The following is a 19,750-nucleotide window of genomic DNA, read 5'->3' on the forward strand; positions in this document are numbered from 1 at the left end:
AGACAGAAACTACGCACTATAGCTTTAACTAGTCTTTGCGGTGCCTAAACTTTCCCGTAATCTCCGCCGAAACGACCGGCAGTCGCCTATTCTCAGGTAACTACCGCTGACCTGACGGAGCTCCATGCTCATCACCATGTTTTTGTTTCAGAGCCAATTGTCAGAGATAACTTTTGTAGTACCATGATGAGGACACCCCCCAATATGGCATTGTATACCCATGTACACTGTGAGATCCCACTTCTGTCTTAAAGATGACGCAGCTCATCATGGCAATAACTTATTAAAAAGAACGTGCCCACTTGTGAAAACCCTGTGCCCCCTTACTGACAATAGTCTGGCGCCGGCACTGGTGAGCTTCTACATATTAGGACCGTCTTTAACGTTGGATGTGAGATGGTGTCAGACTTTAGTCTTTTCAAAGTCTTCTAGTGTCAGTGGTGGTCATAGACAGTATATAAGAATGGACCAACAGATCCCGTGTCTCTGGACGGAGACCAGTGAAGGCCGTTAGAAGCACTTTTCCGGTGAGCGCTGAGCGTTACTGCGCAGCCTCCAACTGAGAGAGACGACGTAAATGTGCCGTGAGCAACGTGTCTGAAAGTTGTGAGTCTTCTGGTAGCTGTGCCAAGAGAAATCTCAATCATTCCGAATCTTGCAGAGACGGAGAGCGTAGGTATATGTAAGGAGATAACGTGGACACAGGCTAATTATTGCTAACTAAAATGCTAGTTAACATTAGTAATTACACTTAAACAGCTAATGTAAGTCCAAACTGCCTGAGAGCTTCTCCTGTACTATACGGTAATTCCTCTACTATGAGACAGTAAGTCTCGTGGTTATGACCCAATTGTTAGCCTATTTTTATAAAAACGTCTGCTACGGAGCCATAACGTGAGGTACAAGGTAATGGAGCCTTTTATACATTGTCGTGTTTCTTTAGAAATAAACAATGGGCAAATAGAGTCTTTAAACGCTTCAGATGTAAAGTTATTCTCTGTCAAAGTGACGTCAAAATTAATGGCAGTCAATGGGATGCTAACGTCGGGTGATGGCTTTGTAGCATCAAAATGGCGCCATAGGAGATTTGAGCTCTGAAGCGAAGCTTACCCCCTTGGTGGTGGTAGGCATAAGTGATGTATTTCCTGACTCAGGGTCCCAGGTGGCTGCTGGGTAATGTATTGTTGTTGTTACTCCATTTTCCTGCTGGTTGCGTGTGTGTAATGTGAGCTGGGAAGCTGATCCGAAGCAGATCTGAAGCTGTGGATTATTAATGACATAGAACCTGAGCAGGGAAATTAGACACACACACACACACACACACACACACACACACACACACACACAAATATTGTTATCTTCATGTTGTTGCTGCTGTTGAATTTTGTTGACATTATTGTTGCTTTTGTACAAATGTTCTATTGTCTGTATCTTAAAAGTGTATGTAAATGTGTTTCCTTGCTGTACAAGGTTCACTATGTGTCAATATGGTCCTGCTATATAATAAATATAATAAAGCCTCTTAGAATTTGAGAGAGAGAAAGAGAGAGAGAGGGTGGGCATTGCAGAGAGTTTCTGACTCTGGCTTCTGTTGCCGTTTTTCCAAAATTTTAGTCTCTTGTTTGACATTTTTGGTGCTTTTTCTGCCCTTTTAATTGATTTATTTATTTATTGATTTATTGATTTATTATTTATTTACATTTTTGTCATTTTTTCCAACATTGTTGTTTTTTTGCCGTTTGTTCATCTGAAGGGCAATATCTTGCTGTTGAGCCCAATCAAAGTTTGATGAGCTTTTATAACGTTACAGGGGACAGAAAACTCTCTCTCTCTCTGTCTCTCTCTCTCTCTGTCTATCTCTTTCTCTCTCTGTCTCTCTCTCTCTCTCTCTCTCTGTCTCTGTCTCTCTTTCTCTCTCTGGGAGATAGACAGGATCTAGCGACAGAGAGAGAGAGGGTGACACAGAGAGTTTCTGACTGTGGCTTCAGTTGCTTCCGGCAGTTGTCCGGTGCAGGTCTGGCGTTGTTTGGTCCGTGCAGCGCGGCGGTCTCCGGGCTGTGTCTCTGTGTGATCTGTTCCCGCTCTGCAGCCGACTCAGATCAGCCATGATCCTGCTACAGGTCAGCCTCTTGGCTCTTCTTCTTTCACTTTTACTAAGATGTAACAGGACAATGCATAAACTGGATGTACTTGCTATATTATATCATTAATATTATTTCTCTTTGGTGTCTATTGTGAGTTGAGTTTTATTGTGTCTATATTGTCTTTATTGTCTTTTGTATGTTTAATGTTATTGAAGAATGAATTTGACTAAGTTTTTGACGCTTCGTTTGAATGCTTTTTGGAGAGGTTTTGTTGAGGTTTTTCGACATTTTTTTGTCACTTTAGCCCTTGGCTTTCTGTTCTTCTTCACGGACCTCTAACGAGCTGTAACACAGGACAGCACAGTGTGTCAGAAATAAACTGTTGGCTTTGTTGTCTGCAAAGATGAGTTATCAGATATTAAATGAATCTCCAACTATTTAGACAATGGCTTCATCAGTTTGAGTCATTTGTCATGAAAAAAGTAAAACTTCCCTTTTTCGACACCTTTGTGAGTGTATAACATTTTTTTTTTAAAAAATGGATACTTTTTGCAATGTTCTTTTTACGCTTTTTGGGCATTTTTGGACATGTTTTTTTTGCGCATGATAACCTAACATTGTTTTGTGGTTCTTTAGGGTGAAGGAAACAAGAGCTGCAAAGATGAAAGGATTATTCATCAACTATTAAATTAATCTCCAACTATTTAATAATTGATTAATCGGTTTAGAGTCATTTTTTATGAAAGTAAAAAAGTAAAACTTGTGTGATGTCAGCTTATTAAATGTGAATATCTTCTAGTTTCTTCTGTCCTCTGGGACAGGAAACTGAAGATCTTTGAGTTGTGGACAAAACAAGACATTTGAGGACGTCATCTTGGGCTTTGGGAAACACTGATCCACATTTTAGAGACAGAACAACTCATCCTTTCATCCAGACATTAACCCACCTTGACAATAATGGGTAGTTGCAGCCCTGAAAGTATTGGACACGGAGACACGCAGCTTTGACGCTTTGTTACCACAGGTTGAGAGATGAACTTTGTTCATGTCATAAATGACGTTTGGTGCTTTGTGAGCATGAGTTAGTTGAGGTCATGAGTGAAAGGAATAATGGGGGATTTGGGGAGATTAGTCGGCTTAGTGAGCGAGACAAAAAGTGCACGACAGCAGAGACTGAAAACCTGACGGACGGCTGAAACAACAGACAGAGCAGCTTTGGTGGCTCCGTAAACAGGATGTAGGCTGCAGAAAGACACATCTGATATAACTACACTTAGAGAAACCCTAACTCTAACTCTGAGAAACACAAAAAAAACAGAGAAATCCAGAGAAACTCAGAGAAATCTAAAGAAACTCAGAGAAACTCTGAGAAACCCAGGGAAACTCAGAGAAACCTAAAGAAACTCAGAGAAACCCAGAGAAACTCAGAGAAACCTAAAGAAACTCAGAGAAACTCAGAGAAACCTAAAGAAATCCAGAGAAACTCTGAGAAACCTAAAGAAACCCAGAGAAACTCTGAGAAACCTGAAGAAACCCAGAGAAACCTGAAGAAACCCAGAGAAACTCTGAGAAACCTAAAGAAACCCAGAGAAACTCTGAGAAACCTGAAGAAACTCTGAGAAACCTAAAGAAACCCAGAGAAACCTAAAGAAACTCAGAGAAACTCTGAGAAACCTAAAGAGACTCAGAGAAACTCTGAGAAACCTAAAGAAACTCAGAGAAACTCAGAGAAACTCTGAGAAACCTAAAGAAACTCAGAGAAACTTAGAGAAACCTAAAGAAACTCAAAGAAACTCAGAAACTCAGAGAAACTTAGAGAAACTTAGAGAAACCCAGAGAAACTTAGAGAAACTCAGAGAAACTCTGAGAAACTCTGAGAAACCTAAAGAAACTCTGAGAAACCTAAAGAAACCCAGAGAAACTCTGAGAAACCTAAAGAAATCCAGAGAAACTCTGAGAAACTTAGAGAAACTCTGAGAAACCTAAGGAAACCCAGAGAAACCCAGATAAACTCTGAGAAACCCAGAGAAACTTAGAGAAACCTAAAGAAAACCAGAGAAACTCAGAGAAACCTAAAGAAACTCAGAGAAACCTAAAGAAACTCAGAGAAACCTAAAGAAATCCAGAGAAACTCTGAGAAACCTAAAGAAACTCTGAGAAACCTAAAGAAACCCAGAGAAACCTAAAGAAACCCAGAGGAACTCTGAGAAACCTAAAGAAACTCTGAGAAACCTAAAGAAACTCAGAGAAACCTAAAGAAACTCAGAGAAACCTAAAGAAACTCAGAGAAACCTAAAGAAATCCAGAGAAACTCTGAGAAACCTAAAGAAACCCAGAGAAACCTAAAGAAACCCAGAGGAACTCTGAGAAACCTAAAGAAACCCAGAGAAACTCTGAGAAACTTAGAGAAACTCTGAGAAACCTGAAGAAACTCTGAGAAACCTAAAGAAACCCAGAGAAACCTAAAGAAACTCAGAGAAACTCAGAGAAACTTAGAGAAACTCTGAGAAACCTGAAGAAACCCAGAGAAACCTAAAGAAACTCAGAGAAACTCTGAGAAACCTAAAGAGACTCAGAGAAACTCTGAGAAACCTAAAGAAACTCAGAGAAACTCTGAGAAACCTAAAGAAACTCAGAGAAACTTAGAGAAACCTAAAGAAACTCAGAGAAACTTAGAGAAACCCAGAGAAACTTAGAGAAACTTAGAGAAACTCTGAGAAACCCAGAGAAACTTAGAGAAACTCTGAGAAACCTAAAGAAACCAGAGAAACTCTGAGAAACCTAAAGAAATCCAGAGAAACTCTGAGAAACTCAGAGAAACTTAGAGAAACTCTGAGAAACCTAAGGAAACCTAAGGAAACCCAGAGAAACCCAGATAAACTCTGAGAAACCCAGAGAAACTTAGAGAAACTCTGAGAAACCTAAAGAAACCCAGAGAAACTCAGAGAAACCTAAAGAAACCCAGAGAAACTTAGAGAAACTCTGACAAACTCTGAGAAACTCTGAGAACCTCAGAGAAACTTAGAGAAACTCTGAGAAACCTAAAGAAACTCAGAGAAACTCTGAGAAACCTAAAGAAACCCAGAGAAACTCAGAGAAACCTAAAGAAACTCAGAGAAACTCAGAAACTCTGAGAAACTTAGAGAAACCTAAAGAAACTCAGAGAAACTCTGAGAAACTTAGAGAAACTCAGAGAAACCTAAAGAAACCGAGAGAAACTCAGAGAAACCTAGAGAAACTCAGAGAAACTCTAAGAAACTTAGAGAAACTCTGAGGAACCTGAAGAAACCCAGAGAAACCTAAAGAAACTCAGAGAAACTTAGAGAAACCTAAAGAAACCCAGAGAAACTCTGAGAAACTTAGAGAAACTCTGAGAAACTTAGAGAAACTCTGAGAAACCTAAAGAAACTCAGAAACCTAAAGAAACCCAGAGAAACTCAGAGAAACTTAGAGAAACTCTGAGAAACTCAGAGAAACTTAGAGAAACTCTGAGAAACCTAAGGAAACCCAGATAAACTCTGAGAAACCCAGAGAAACTTAGAGAAACTCTGAGAAACCTAAAGAAACCCAGAGAAACTCTGAGAAACTTAGAGAAACTCTGACAAACTCAGAGAAACTCTGAGAAACCTAAAGAAACCCAGAGAAACCTAGAGAAACTCAGAGAAACTTAGAGAAACTCTGAGAAACCTAAAGAAACCCAGAGAAACTCTGAGAAACCTTAAGAAACCCAGAGAAACTCTGAGAAACCTTAAGAAACCCAGAGAAACTTAGAGAAACTCTGAGAAACACGGCCAAACAGAACCCCGACCTGAGTGCCTCCGGTTACCCAACTCTCCTGGTACAGATATGTCAGTAGGGGTGTAACGGTATGAAAATTTAACCTCACGGTTATAGTGACCAAAATTATCACGGTTTTTGGTATTATCGCGGTATTTTTAAAAGTGTGTTCAATATGTTTAGAAAGCACTGACAGGCCTACACAAGCAGGAATAGTTTCTAAAAATGTAACAGTGTTTAAAATATTACATAAATATAGGCAATAGGCTTGTAAAAACTATTGAAAACTGTCTGCTGAAACACCGGCCTTCTGTAGGGGGTCTGGTAAGAACCTGAACCAGAGATGTCTGACTGAGATCCAGGAAGAGTTATTTACAACTCCAACATGAAGTTAACTATGAAGTTGTATTTGACATTACATATGAAGTTGGATGTGGTTCTGAAATATAAGCAAATAATAATGCACATTAATAAGCATCTGACTTACTAAGAACATTATTTACCAAAACTAAATGTTACAGCCACCAGCATATAACAACAACAATACTACGAACTAGAAAATTCCAGAAGAAATTTTGACAGTGTGCCTACTACTTGGTGCATATCCCAATAACACTAGCTAAGGGTTAATAGCAGTAGCTGTATTGACGTACATAGGTCACACTGTCACTGAGAGAGAATACAATTGTTTAACAATAGCAATAGGAAATGTATGGATGGGCTTACAAGACCACAGTACAGCGTAGTACCACTTACAGAAACGTTAAAGTACTGTTTATTTACATGGTGTCTGGTAGGTTTAGCGACGCAAGCCTTAGCAATACTATATATATATATATATATATATATATATATATATATATATATATATATATATATATATATATAATACCCAAGTTTTGCTTACATTTTAAATACATACAGTGTTGTTTTATCGGTGAAGTGTTAAGTGTCTTAACCCTTCAGAGATAGACCTTTTTAAAACCTATTTAAGATCTTTCTGTTTACCAGAAACCACTATGAAGTACTCCATTTAAAAAACAGTACTTTTAGCGTGTATAGAGACAACATATATTTTCACATTTTAATCGGTAAACTGTGTTTATTTCAACCAACACTAGAGTTGTGATGGTTGGAAAAGTGTAGAGAAGACCAAAAACGGCTTATCAAAGTTTTATTTGGTTTCTGTCGACTTTGAATGAAGTGGGTTTTACGATGCTTAAATGACTATTTATTTACATGGTGTCTGGTGGGTTTAGCGAAGCAACCCTGTTTTAACATTGAAGTGGTAAGTGTTTTAACCCTTCAGAGATAGACCTTTTTTAAAACCTATTTAAGACCTGTTTACCAGAAACGGCTATGAAGTAGCTATCGCTAAACCCACCAGACTCCATTTAAAAAAACAGTAGTTTTAGCATGTATAGAGCCAACATATTTTCACCTGTAAATCGGTAAACCTTAATTATGTCTCTACATAAAAGTATGGTGATACAGCAAGGCCCCAAAGAGCGGTTGTTTTCAGCGATGTTAAGCGATTTAAGCGATGGCAACGCTCCGTGACTAGTTACGGGACAAAAAACAGGCGGAATAATAAGTATGAGAAACAATAGTCATTGTGTCGATTGCTGCTATTCCAGCACATCGGCACACTGAATTACATTCATTTCTCTGTAATAATTAACATAAATGTAACATATTGCTCAGTAACACAAACTGAGAATAAGCCACATCTATTACAGCACACATATTATATATTGAAATATGATAAACGTAGCTTTAACGTTTACACAGATAACGAGGCAGTAAAACTCATGACTGTTTAGCAAGCTACAGAATAGTTTTAACTTACGTTCTGGGCTACCCACATGACTTCAACAAGTCCCAAACCGGGAAAGAATTAAAACGAAAAAAGTCTGTTAAACAGCTGCTACATTCTGTCCCCTTCTCCTGTCTGAGCACAGTGCGCCTGCGCGGCTACTTCAGGAGCCTCGGATAAAGCTGGGAAGGATTAAACACCGGTTTCCACACCGTGATAATAAGGATATTTTAAATGAAAAGGGTTGTTGTTACCGTCAACATTTTTACCGTGGTTTACCATTACACCGGTAAGCGTTACATCCCTATATGTCAGTAAGTTCAAGTAAAAGTGGGCTTATCCCATGCAAATGCACCACACAAAACTCAGATGTGGGAGGGTCATTTCTAAATTAGACTGTTTTTCCACGATGTTCCAGTAAAAAGCGAATAAAGCTTAGCAACAGAGTTTCAGAGCATCCAAACATTTCATTGTTAGGAAGTGAATGTCTTGTCTCATCTTTGAGTGACAACAAAAGTTAGGGAAAAATGCAACAAAGGAGTCCAGACTCGAGTACTACAGCTGAATAAGTTACGGTGTTTAATGTTAGTTAAAGTCTGGTAACAGATGCAGTAACCTTTGTGAATGCTGGCTGTCTCATACTAGAACATATTCCTTGGTTTTCATTAGTTTAGCTGATGATGGGTCTTTGGCTTGGATCTGTAAACTTCTTCAGATGACAGAAGTTTGAGACCACAACGAATGGCTTCCACAGGGAGCGGCCTCCGTAAGTCTGCTTATTGTTTACTAACACATTTTGAATTGATGTTATAGTTTGGTCCATATCTCTGAAGTTACAAAAAACACATACAGTTGGATTTCACATCCAAACTCTCTTTTTTTCCAGCATTTATTTTCAAGCCTTTTTGACACTTTTTCCATGTTTTTTGTTTTTTGGCTCACTGCGACCATTTCACCACTTTTTCAGGAAATATTTTTTCTAAGCTTTTTTGATGATTTTATTGCGCTTTTTGATTGCTTTCTGACATTTTTGTCCCCCAGGCATCCCGGGGGACGACAACCTGCAGTCCATGCTGGTGGGGACAATCATGAGGAAAATAAAGTCTCGAACCTGGAAGAAGCAGCGCTACTTCAAACTGCAGGACGACTGCATGACCATCTGGTACAAGTCCAAGAAGGCTGGGAACTCCCACTCCACATGTAAGACCCTAAACACAACACATGAAAGACCCTAAACACAACACATGTAAGATCCTAAACACAACACATGAAAGACCCTAAACACAACACATGTAAGATCCTGAACACAACACATGTAGGACCCTAAACACAACAAATGTAAGACCCTGAACACAACACATGAAAGACCCTAAACACAACACATGTAAGACCCTGAACACAACGCATGTAAGACCCTGAACACAACACATGTAAGACCCTGAACACAACACATGAAAGACCCTGAACACAACACATGTAAGACCCTGAACACAACACATGTAAGACCCTGAACACAACACATGTAAGATCCTAAACACAACACATGTAAGACCCTGAACACACCACATGTAAGATCTTAAACACAACACATGTAAGACCCTGAACACAACACATGTAAGACCCTGAACACACCACATGTAAGACCCTGAACACAACACATGTAAGACCCTGAACACACCACATGTAAGATCCTAAACACAACACATGAAAGACCCTGAACACAACACATGTAAGACCCTAAACACAACACATGTAAGACCCTGAACACACCACATGTAAGATCCTAAACACAACACATGAAAGACCCTGAACACAACACATGTAAGACCCTAAACACAACACATGTAAGACCCTGAACACAACACATGTAAGACCCTGAACACAACACATGTAAGACCCTGAACACACCACATGTAAGACCCTGAACACACCACATGTAAGACCCTGAACACAACACATGTAAGACCCTGAACACACCACATGTAAGACCCTGAACACAACACATGTAAGACCCTGAACACACCACATGTAAGACCCTGAACACACCACATGTAAGACCCTGAACACACCACATGTAAGACCCTGAACACACCACATGTAAGACCCTGAACACACCACATGTAAGACCCTGAACACACCACATGTAAGACCCTGAACACACCACATGTAAGATCCTAAACACAACACATGAAAGACCCTGAACACAACACATGTAAGACCCTGAACACACCACATGTAAGACCCTGACCACAACACATGTAAGACCCTAAACACACCACATGTAAGACCCTGAACACACCACATGTAAGACCCTGAACACACCACATGTAAGACCCTGAACACACCACATGTAATGCCCTAAACACAACACACGTAGGACCCTAAACACAACACATGTAAGACCCTGAACACAACACATGTAAAACCCTGAACACAACACTGCACCTGTTGGAGCTTTTTCCCTCATTAATCTGTGTCCCTTTGTTCCCAGTTTCTGTGAGCGACGTGGAGGCGATCCGAGAGGGCCACCAGTCCGAGGTGCTGCTCAGCATTGCCGATGAGTTCCCAGCTGACAGATGCTTCACGCTGGTGTTTCGCGGTCGCCGGGGCAACTTGGACCTGGTGGCTGAGTCGGCGGAGGAAGCCCAGTCCTGGATCCGAGGAATCAGGAAGCTGATGGAGAACCTGGAGAACATGGGGCAGCGCGAGAGACTCGACCAGTATCCTTGGCTCAGTGGGTGCAAACTAAAACTCTACTTTCACTCTCAATGGGTGCAAAGTAAAACTAAACCTTTCCTCAGTGGTTAAAAAACACCTAGGTTAAAGTGTAGAAGAAAAGTGTAAGAAAAAGTGCTTGTTGTTCAACGTTTTTTGACACTTTCTGTTTGCCGATGCTTTTGTCCCGTTTTTCTGACACTTTCTTTGACACTTGTTAGGTTGCTATTTTCGACGTTTCAGTCGCTTTGTCTGTGGTTTTGTTTCTTTTGTTTTCAGTCACATCTCTTCCAGAACCTCTGAGAAACAATGAAAGTGTTTGATTCCTAACGCAGCATTCCCAGATGGATCGGCGACTGGTTCAGGAAGGCAGACAAGAACAACGACGGGCGGATGAACTTCAGGGAAGTTCGAGACTTACTGAAAATGATGAACGTGGACATGAACGAGCACCACGCTCGGTGCCTCTTCACGGTGAGAACCTTTTTCAACGCATGTTATGCTTTTTTGGATGATTTTGTCACTTTTTCCGAACATTTTATTCCCCCGGTGTTTGTAACCCTCGAATTTACAGACACAACAAATCCCCCTTAAATGTTTAACTTTAATGTGTTTCAGCAAGATTTTATGCTCATGTTCAAAACTTTGTCCTGTGAGAGAATTTCAGCTGAATACATACTACATAACTACTGTCCGTTTTTGTCTCTAGACCGCCATTTTACTAAGGCAGTTGAATTCCACTTTTTTGTTACTTACTACTTTTTTGGGACTTTTTTTTGCATTAATGTGGACTTTTCATAGTCATACGCACATTTGATGCTACGAGCTAACTGCTAGGCCGCCTGAACTGAAAGGATAAAGGGTTTGTGGCCCACAGTCAGACGTGAGGCAGTTTTTCGACGTATATGTCGCTTTTTTAAACCTTTTTGGTGCTTTTTCCGAAGTTTTTCGATGCAGGCGTGCAGTTAGCTTCTGCCTGGTGAAATCTACGGGTTAGACCTCTTGGGTTTTGGTGCATCTACCTTTAGAGCTACAGCCTTTTTTCTTTCTTTCAGATGGCTGATAGGTCACAGTCAGGGACGCTGGAGGACGATGAGTTTGTGCTCTTCTACAAGATGTTGACCCAGCGGGAGGATGTGCTGAGGGTGTTCCAGCAGTTTTCACTGGATGGCCAGACGTTATCCCAAAGTGACTTGGAGGACTTCCTCAGAGACGGCCAGCTGGAGGGGGACAATGTCCAGCAGCATGCCGAGACGCTCATCCAGCGCTACGAACCCTCCGACACAGGTGCATCGGCTGGGATCTTGTGGTGCTTTTCCATTACACGGTACCTGCTCGACTCGCCTCGACTCTACTCGCCTTTTTTGGTTTTCCATTACGAAAAAAAAGTACCTAGTACCTGCTAACAGGTACTTTTTTTAGTACCTCCTCAGTCGAGGTTCCAAGCGAGCTGAGGCGAGCCGAAAAGGTGACGTGAAAGCGACAGACGGGGTGTCCTGAACAAACCCGCTATTTTTAAACAGTTTAGCCAGCTGTGTTTTTTGTTGCTGCCTCCAGCTTCTTCTGAAACAAAATGTGTCTTCTGGCTGTGGCAACAACACACCTTCCACGTTCTGTATTAGGTCACGGCAGTTTACTGCGGCGCCGCTTGTTTCAGTTCTGCAGAGGCTCCAGTCCAGGCAGAGCTTTCGCTGTATCCTACATACACACACACATGCTGGCTCGACGCACACACCAGCTGACAAATGTATACATCAGGCCACATATTACATAGGCTACGGCGAAAGCTCTGCGTGGAGCCTCCACAGAACTGTAAAACAAGGTCAAGTGGCCTGATGTTTATACTTGTGCGCTGGTGTGTGCGTCGAGCCGGCATACGACCAGCCACGCTGAGGCGGAACTAAAATCTGCAATGGAAAACTGACGCACAGTGTGGCGAGGCGAGTAGAGTCAAGGCGAGTCGAGCAGGTACCATGTAATGGAAAAAGCATATTAGTGTTTTAAGATTATTGTGGGGTCCTAGTCTCTTCGTACTTGATAATGTAACATTAAAGGTTGACAGGTAGTCTATATACACAACGTTGCTTTTCTGTTGCATGACTAAAACAACTTTTGAACATACACACCAAAACTGTGTGGACTAGCCAGACCCTCCTCCGCAGTGCGGTGGAGGAAGTTCTGGCAATGCGAGATTAGGTGCCAGGCAGGGGCCGTATTATAGAAACTTCTTAACTTGCAGATCCTATCCTGGTTTTGGTAACCATGTAAATTAGTGTTACGCCAAGAACCTTTTCAGATGAACCATTCCTTTTGGATGTTTTTGTTGCTTTCTTGAGAAACTGTGAAACTGGTAAATTATAGACTGCCTTTTTCTAACACTGCCCCGCTGTATTTCCAGCCAAGCTGCTGAACGCCATGACATTTGACGGCTTCTTGATGTACCTCGGCTCCTCTGAGGGCTCCATTTTTAACCCGCGGTGGCGGGAAATCTTCCAGGACATGAGCCAGCCGCTGTGCCACTACTTTATCTCCTCCTCCCACAACACCTACCTGATGGAGGACCAGCTCCGTGGACAGAGCAGTGTGGAGGGATACATCAGGTAACTAACTCTGCAGGGTGGAGGGATACATCAGGTAACTAACTCTGCAGGGTGGAGGGATACATCAGGTAACTAACTCTGCAGGGTGGAGGGATACATCAGGTAACTAACTCTGCAGTGTGGAGGGATACATCAGGTGACTAACTGCAGGGTGGAGGGATACATCAGGTAACTAACTCTGCAGGGTGGATGGATACATCAGGTAACTAGCTCTGCAGGGCGCAGGGATACATCAGGTAACTAACTCTGCAGGGCGGAGGGATACATCAGGTAACTAACTCTGCAGGGCGGAGGGATACATCAGGTAACTAGCTCTGCAGGGCGCAGGGATACATCAGGTAACTAACTCTGCAGGGCGGAGGGATACATCAGGTAACTAACTCTGCGTGGTGGAGGGATACATCAGGTAACTAACTCTGCAGGGTGGAGGGATACATCAGGTGACTAACTGCAGGGTGGAGGGATACATCAGGTAACTAACTCTGCAGGGTGGATGGATACATCAGGTAACTAGCTCTGCAGGGCGCAGGGATACATCAGGTAACTAACTCTGCAGGGCGGAGGGATACATCAGGTAACTAACTCTGCAGGGCGGAGGGATACATCAGGTAACTAGCTCTGCAGGGCGCAGGGATACATCAGGTAACTAACTCTGCAGGGCGGAGGGATACATCAGGTAACTAACTCTGCGTGGTGGAGGGATACATCAGGTAACTAACTCTGCAGGGTGGAGGGATACATCAGGTAACTAACTCTGTAGGGTGGAGGGATACATCAGGTAACTAACTCTGCAGGGTTGAGGGATACATCAGGTAACTAACTGCAGGGTGGAGGGATACATCAGGTAACTAACTCTGCAGGGTGGAGGGATACATCAGGTAACTAACTCTAGGGTGGAGGGATACATCAGGTAACTAACTCTTAGGTAACTAACTAACTCTGTAGGGTGGAGGGATACATCAGGTAACTAACTCTGCATTGTGGAGGGATACATCAGGTAACTAACTCTGCAGGGTGGAGCTATACATCAGGTAACTAACTCTGCAGGGTGGAGGGATACATCAGGTAACTAACTCTGCAGGGCGGAGGGAAACATCAGGTAACTAACTATGTAGGGTGGATGGATACATCAGATAAATAACTCTGCAGGGTGGAGGGATACATCAGGTAACTAACTCTTAGGTAACTAACTAACTCTGTAGGGTGGAGGGATACATCAGGTAACTAACTCTGCAGTATGGAGGGATACATTTGGCACTCTTCTACTTCCTCACCTTACTTCCTGCTTTGCTCCCGTCAGAACTACTATGGCCACTAGAGGGCGCCACCACTAGAAACCTAAATATAGGTTAGAATGATGCTGGAACTAACTACTTATGGGGGTGTTTTTCAGGGTAAGGTGTGCTGTCTATATATCCATACATATGAACATAAATCTGCAGCAAAATCATAAAAAAAGGCTTGAATAGATTACACGAGAACTAGTTTGGCACAAATCCAGGAGCACTTGACTATTTCCAAATCTACTTGTGAACCATTTAATAAATATTTTAAGACTTCCATCAGCACAAATCCCTTAGCTAATGTGTTCTCTACTATGCTCCGTTGAGCCTTTCAGGGGGATGAGCTTTACTGTGATGTTGCCCTGCATTAATCTTCCTCCATTCATTAGTTTTACATAATTAATTAAAGGGTAACTTTGTTTTTTTTGGGTTTTTTTTCAACCTGGCAAACCCTGTTTTAACCCTCGTTCCCATGTATTGTGTCTAGGTGACTGATGAGAACGAAGATCTTAGAAATTGGTCCAGTATTGAGTGAGAATGCTGTTACCGGCAGCCACAGACTGGGCTGTAATGTAACCCTACAGGACTAATGTTCAGCATCAGTTAGCGTCGACTAAAAGTTCTGTTGTTGCTGCTGACAGACTTAGATTATTATTCTAAGTGTCTGACAACATTATGGGATGGATCCCTACAGAGATAGACCTTTTAGTTAAAGAGTAAGATCCTTTTTGTTTAACATAAAAAACATATGCAATCAATAAATCCACCAGACTCATGTGAATAATCAGTACCTTTAGTGTGTATAGAGCCAGCATATTTCCACATGTAAATCGGTGAATTAAGGGTTTATTTCAACCAAACCAGAGTGGTGATTTTTGGAACAGTGGAAAGATGAACCAAGACGGCTTTTGATAGTTTGATTTAGTTTCTGTCCACTTTGAATGAAGTGTGTTTTACGATGATAAAAGTAGTGATTACATGGAGTCTGGTGGGTCTAGCGATGACGATCTAGTGATTTCAGTGATGTTTTAATGTGAAAAGAGGATATTCTACAAAATAAAACATTCTGACTTTTACCCCAAAATATCCATGTCTCGTAATGTTTCAACTCCTCTTCTCACTTACTCCAACTTTCTTTCTCAAAATATTCCAACATTTGTTTTTAAATATTGTGACTTTCCCCCTCAAATATTCTGACTGTTGCCCAAAGAAATCTGACATTTTTTCTCTCCTAATATTTAAACTTTTCTTCTGAGATAGTCCAACTTTTGCTGTTAAATATTCCGTCTTCTTTACTGAAATACTGCGCCTTTGTTCCTAAGATGTTGGTATTCCCCAGGGCTCTGAGTCGAGGCTGTCGCTGTGTGGAAGTGGACTGCTGGGATGGCGCTAATGGAGAACCAATCGTGTATCACGGACACACGTTCACCTCCAGGATCCTCTTCAAGGACGTGGTCACCGCGGTGGGAAACTACGCCTTCAAGGTACAGTAATATATGAGTGGACTGTGCAACATTATAATATTAATAACTGATCTGACTTTACAGTCGGCTGTTTGCCACAGAGTGCCAAAGGTTCACATGCATCACAGAGCCTGTTGAGAACGAATATTAATAATTTATAATAATATTGTGGCCTGGTGACCCCTGGTGTCTCTCAGCCCACAGGTGTCTGGCTGAAGCGTATTAGCTTTCCTTTCGATAATACTCTGCAGTGTTCAGTTACAAACTCCCTCGCTCCCTCCCTCGCTTCCTCTCTCACTACCTCCCTCACTCCCTTGCTCCCTCACTCCCTCCTTCCCTCGCTCCTTCTCTCCCTCCCTTGTTTCCTCTCTCACTACCTCCCTCACTCCTTCGCTCCCTCCCTCCCTCGCTCCTTCGCTCTCTCCCTCCCTCACTCCCTCACTCCTCCCCTCCCTCCCTTGTTCCCTCCCTCTCTCAGTCCATCTGTCTTTCTCCCTGCCTCCTTTTTTCAACTTTGTTTGTTATTTCCGTTGCTTTTCCCGGTGTTTACATCGCTTTGGTTTACATAACAGCGTATGTTGCTTTTTCAATGTTTTTGACCCTTTTTTCTTAAAGTTAAAGTACAATCTGCGTCCGTCCGTGCTGCAGGTATCGGAGTACCCCGTCATCCTGTCCATGGAGAACCACTGCAGTGTTGAGCAGCAGAGAGTCATGGCCCGACACCTCAACCAAATCCTTGGAAACAAACTGCTGAAAAGCACATTAGACGGCAAAGCCGCCGTCGGCCTGCCGTCTCCGGAGGTGAGCAGTCTGCTGTCTAACCATAACCCACTCTATCTCACTGGCCATATGCTTAGAAAAAGAACAGTTTCGGTTTACGACTCACGTGACATTCTGCCAAATGTCTGGGTTCATGTCAGTTTTTTGGAAAAATTCTAACACATGCTAACAAATCTTAGTGCCAAGTGTCAAGAGTTATTCCACAGTGTTTTGCTAAAATGATAACATAAGCTAACATGCTAACTAGGGCTGTAGCGATACACTAATCTCGCGATACGATACGATACTATACACGATATTCAGCTCACAATACGATATATATATATATCACGATATTCAGCCAACGATACGATACAATTCGATACGATTCGATATAATTCAATACACTTTTTCTGAAAGATTTAAAGGGGACAGTGATTTTGGTGACATCTTGTTTTCCATTTACTTGATTTAATTAATTGAACTGAAAACTAAAAACATCAATTACACAATATATGTCTCTGACTGGACAGAGAGTCTACAGCTTGCAAATGCTGGATAAAATGAATCAAAGATGTGTTGAGAAAAGTAGTTCCATTTATTGAAAGCTTACAAGCCTTTGAAAGTAAATAAAGTGCAGTATTGCAATTAACAATGGAGAGTTAAAAAGTGCAGCAAGTGGCGTGTTCTGAAGAGTTTCTTTGACAGCTTCGACATTTGACATTGTTTCCCAGAAAATGAAAACCGGCAGCTGATTGGACGAACGCGTCATGTGGTTCTTTTTTTCTCCTGAAATTCACAGCCAGACTGTCATGGCGGCTTGTTTATAATATGATCTCATATTGTACTAAAATAGTTCACCAAAACGTGTTTCTGAAAACATTTTAAGAGAGAAATAGGCCGTGCAGTTGCTGAATCTGTCGGGGGTAAACCAAGGGGGTAAGCTTCTCCTCAGACCGCAAACCTCCTATGGCGCCATTTTGATACTACCAAGCCATCACCCCCCGTTAGCATCCCATTGACTGCCATTCATTTTGACGTCACTTTGACAGAGAATAACTTTACATCTGAAGCGTTTAAAGACTCTATTTGTCCATTGTTTATTTCTAAAGAAACGCGACAATGTATAAAAGGCTCCATTACCTTGTAGCTCACGTTATGGCTCCGTAGCAGACGTTTTTATACGATTGCGATAAATAAACGATTGGGTCATAACCACGAGACTTACTGTCGCATAGTAGAGGAATTACTATATAGTACAGGAGAAGCTCTCAGGCAGTTTGGACTTCCATTAGCTGTTTAAGTGTAATTACTAATGTTAACTATCATTTTAGTGATCAATAATTAGCCTGTGTCTATGTTATCTCCTTACATATACCTACGCTCTCCGTCTCTGCTAGATTGGGAATTATTGAGATTTCTCTTGGCACAGCTACCAGAAGACTTCCAACTTTCAGACACGTTGCTCACGGCACATTTACGTCGTCTCTCTCAGTTGGAGGCTGCTCAGTAACGCTCAGCGATCACCGGAAAAGTGCTTCTAACGGCCTTCACTGGTCTCCGTCCAGAGACACGGGATCTGTTGGTCCATAATATATATGTCAATGGGGTAAACACGGGGGATTTGAATGGGACTTATGTATCGATACTCGCAGCTTAAAAATCGATACTTTCTTGGGAAAAAAACTATTGATTTATATCGCAGAATCGATAAAATTGCTCAGCCTTAATGCTAACACATGGCTCAAGAGCCCCAAAGGCTTAGAGTGTGCAGGCTGACCAGAAAATGTGACAAACGGGAATACCTGTGCATCTGAAATGCCCATACTTTTTCAATTTAATTTATATTGTCAAATCACAACAGGAATAATCTCAGGATACTTTACAGACACCACACCCTATATATAGAGAAAGCTAAAGGTAGGTTGGTTTGGAGTGGGTGACTAAAAACTTAAAAACAGAAGATGGGAACCTAAAGTCTGTGTTGTGTAAACTTTCTGTCAGGATCTGAAGGGGAAGATTCTGCTGAAGGCGAAGAAACTCGGCGGTCTGGAGGAGAGTTTCAGCGGCACAGCAGATGACTCTCAGACGGGAGAGGTGAGCGATGACGATGAGGCTGAGATGGAAGAAGATAACGTCCACCGCCAAAGCAGCCGCTACAGGGGGAAGAAGGTAGGCCAGCTTTGTTAATGTCTGTTAACGTAACAAAAAAAAACCCATTGACATTGTCAACATTATCCACTTTTTTGTCACCTTTTTCAATGGTAATTGTTATGTAAAGAAAGGTGTCTAAGCTTTGCAAAAAGTGGCACCATTTCTGACGTGTTTGATATTTTTTCGACTTGTGTCAGTCGCAGGGTGAAGGTAGGTCACTTTGTTCACACCCAGATTATTATTATACTATTATATATTATTATATATTAAACACAGTCTGATGAGCCGTCCAGATATAGAACCAGGATCCTTTCTAGGCTGATGATGCAACACTGATTAACCCAAAATGAAGGCACTCCTTTTGATTACATTAATTGCAGCTGGTAGTTACAGGAAGTCCTTTGCATCAGTTAGCGTCCACTAAAAGTTCTGTTGTTGCTGCTGACAGACTCAGATTATTATTCTAAGTGTCTGACAACATTATGGGATGGATCCCTAGAGAGACAGACCTTTTAGTTAAAGAGTAAGATCCTTTTAGTTTAACATGAAACAGCCCCGAAATCACCATCGCCAAACCCACCAGACTCCATGTCAATAATCACTACTTTTAGCGTGTATAGAGCCAGCATATTTCCACATGTAAATGGGTGAATTAAGGCTCAATTTACAACACTGCTCCGCCCCTTATGTTTACAACATCCTGCTCTATGTACCCAGCTCTACTTTAAAGGATTTAGTTTGCTGTGTTGCAGCTAACTAAGTGTCCAAAAGGAATCATTGGGCACTTAGAGTCATGTTTGTTGATCAGTCATGTTTATTGATAAGCATGTGAGAAGTGAAACGCCACACTGGGACTCGTGTCAACACGGTCATCAGAGGTGAGGCGTGTGGCGAGATATGAGCCCGCCGCTCCCCCGCTGATGGTGTAGGTGTCTTTCTGTCTGGGAGATGGGTGAAGGGGAGGGGGGAGCAGTCAGATCAACTTTCATGCTGATCAGGCAGCGTGCATTCAAAAGGAGCCCCACATACGACTTTCCTGCGAAAAACGCTCCGAAGTTAAGCTTTTATTTTGGTGTGGAGTGTAAACAGGCAAGGCCAA

The 19,750-nt window shown here is 41.9% G+C and overlaps 1 protein-coding gene across 1 annotated transcript in view; it reads left to right on the forward strand.

The window, feature by feature from the left end:
• The first annotated feature begins 1,958 nt into the window (after positions 1-1,958).
• The window catches only part of LOC116061889 (1-phosphatidylinositol 4,5-bisphosphate phosphodiesterase delta-4-like), a 25,761-nt gene continuing 7,969 nt past the window's right edge, over positions 1,959-19,750 (forward strand). The window contains exons 1-10 of the mRNA XM_031316264.2: positions 1,959-2,120; positions 8,393-8,443; positions 8,719-8,877; positions 10,169-10,397; positions 10,737-10,866; positions 11,448-11,679; positions 12,791-12,992; positions 15,615-15,759; positions 16,387-16,539; positions 18,502-18,669. Of these exons, the coding sequence (XP_031172124.2) occupies positions 8,419-8,443; positions 8,719-8,877; positions 10,169-10,397; positions 10,737-10,866; positions 11,448-11,679; positions 12,791-12,992; positions 15,615-15,759; positions 16,387-16,539; positions 18,502-18,669 (1,443 nt within the window). The 5' untranslated portion in view covers positions 1,959-2,120; positions 8,393-8,418. The remainder of the gene's footprint in view (positions 2,121-8,392; positions 8,444-8,718; positions 8,878-10,168; positions 10,398-10,736; positions 10,867-11,447; positions 11,680-12,790; positions 12,993-15,614; positions 15,760-16,386; positions 16,540-18,501; positions 18,670-19,750) is intronic.

The sequence above is a fragment of the Sander lucioperca genome, chromosome 24 (assembly GCF_008315115.2).
Source record: "Sander lucioperca isolate FBNREF2018 chromosome 24, SLUC_FBN_1.2, whole genome shotgun sequence".
Classification (NCBI taxonomy): domain Eukaryota; kingdom Metazoa; phylum Chordata; class Actinopteri; order Perciformes; family Percidae; genus Sander; species Sander lucioperca.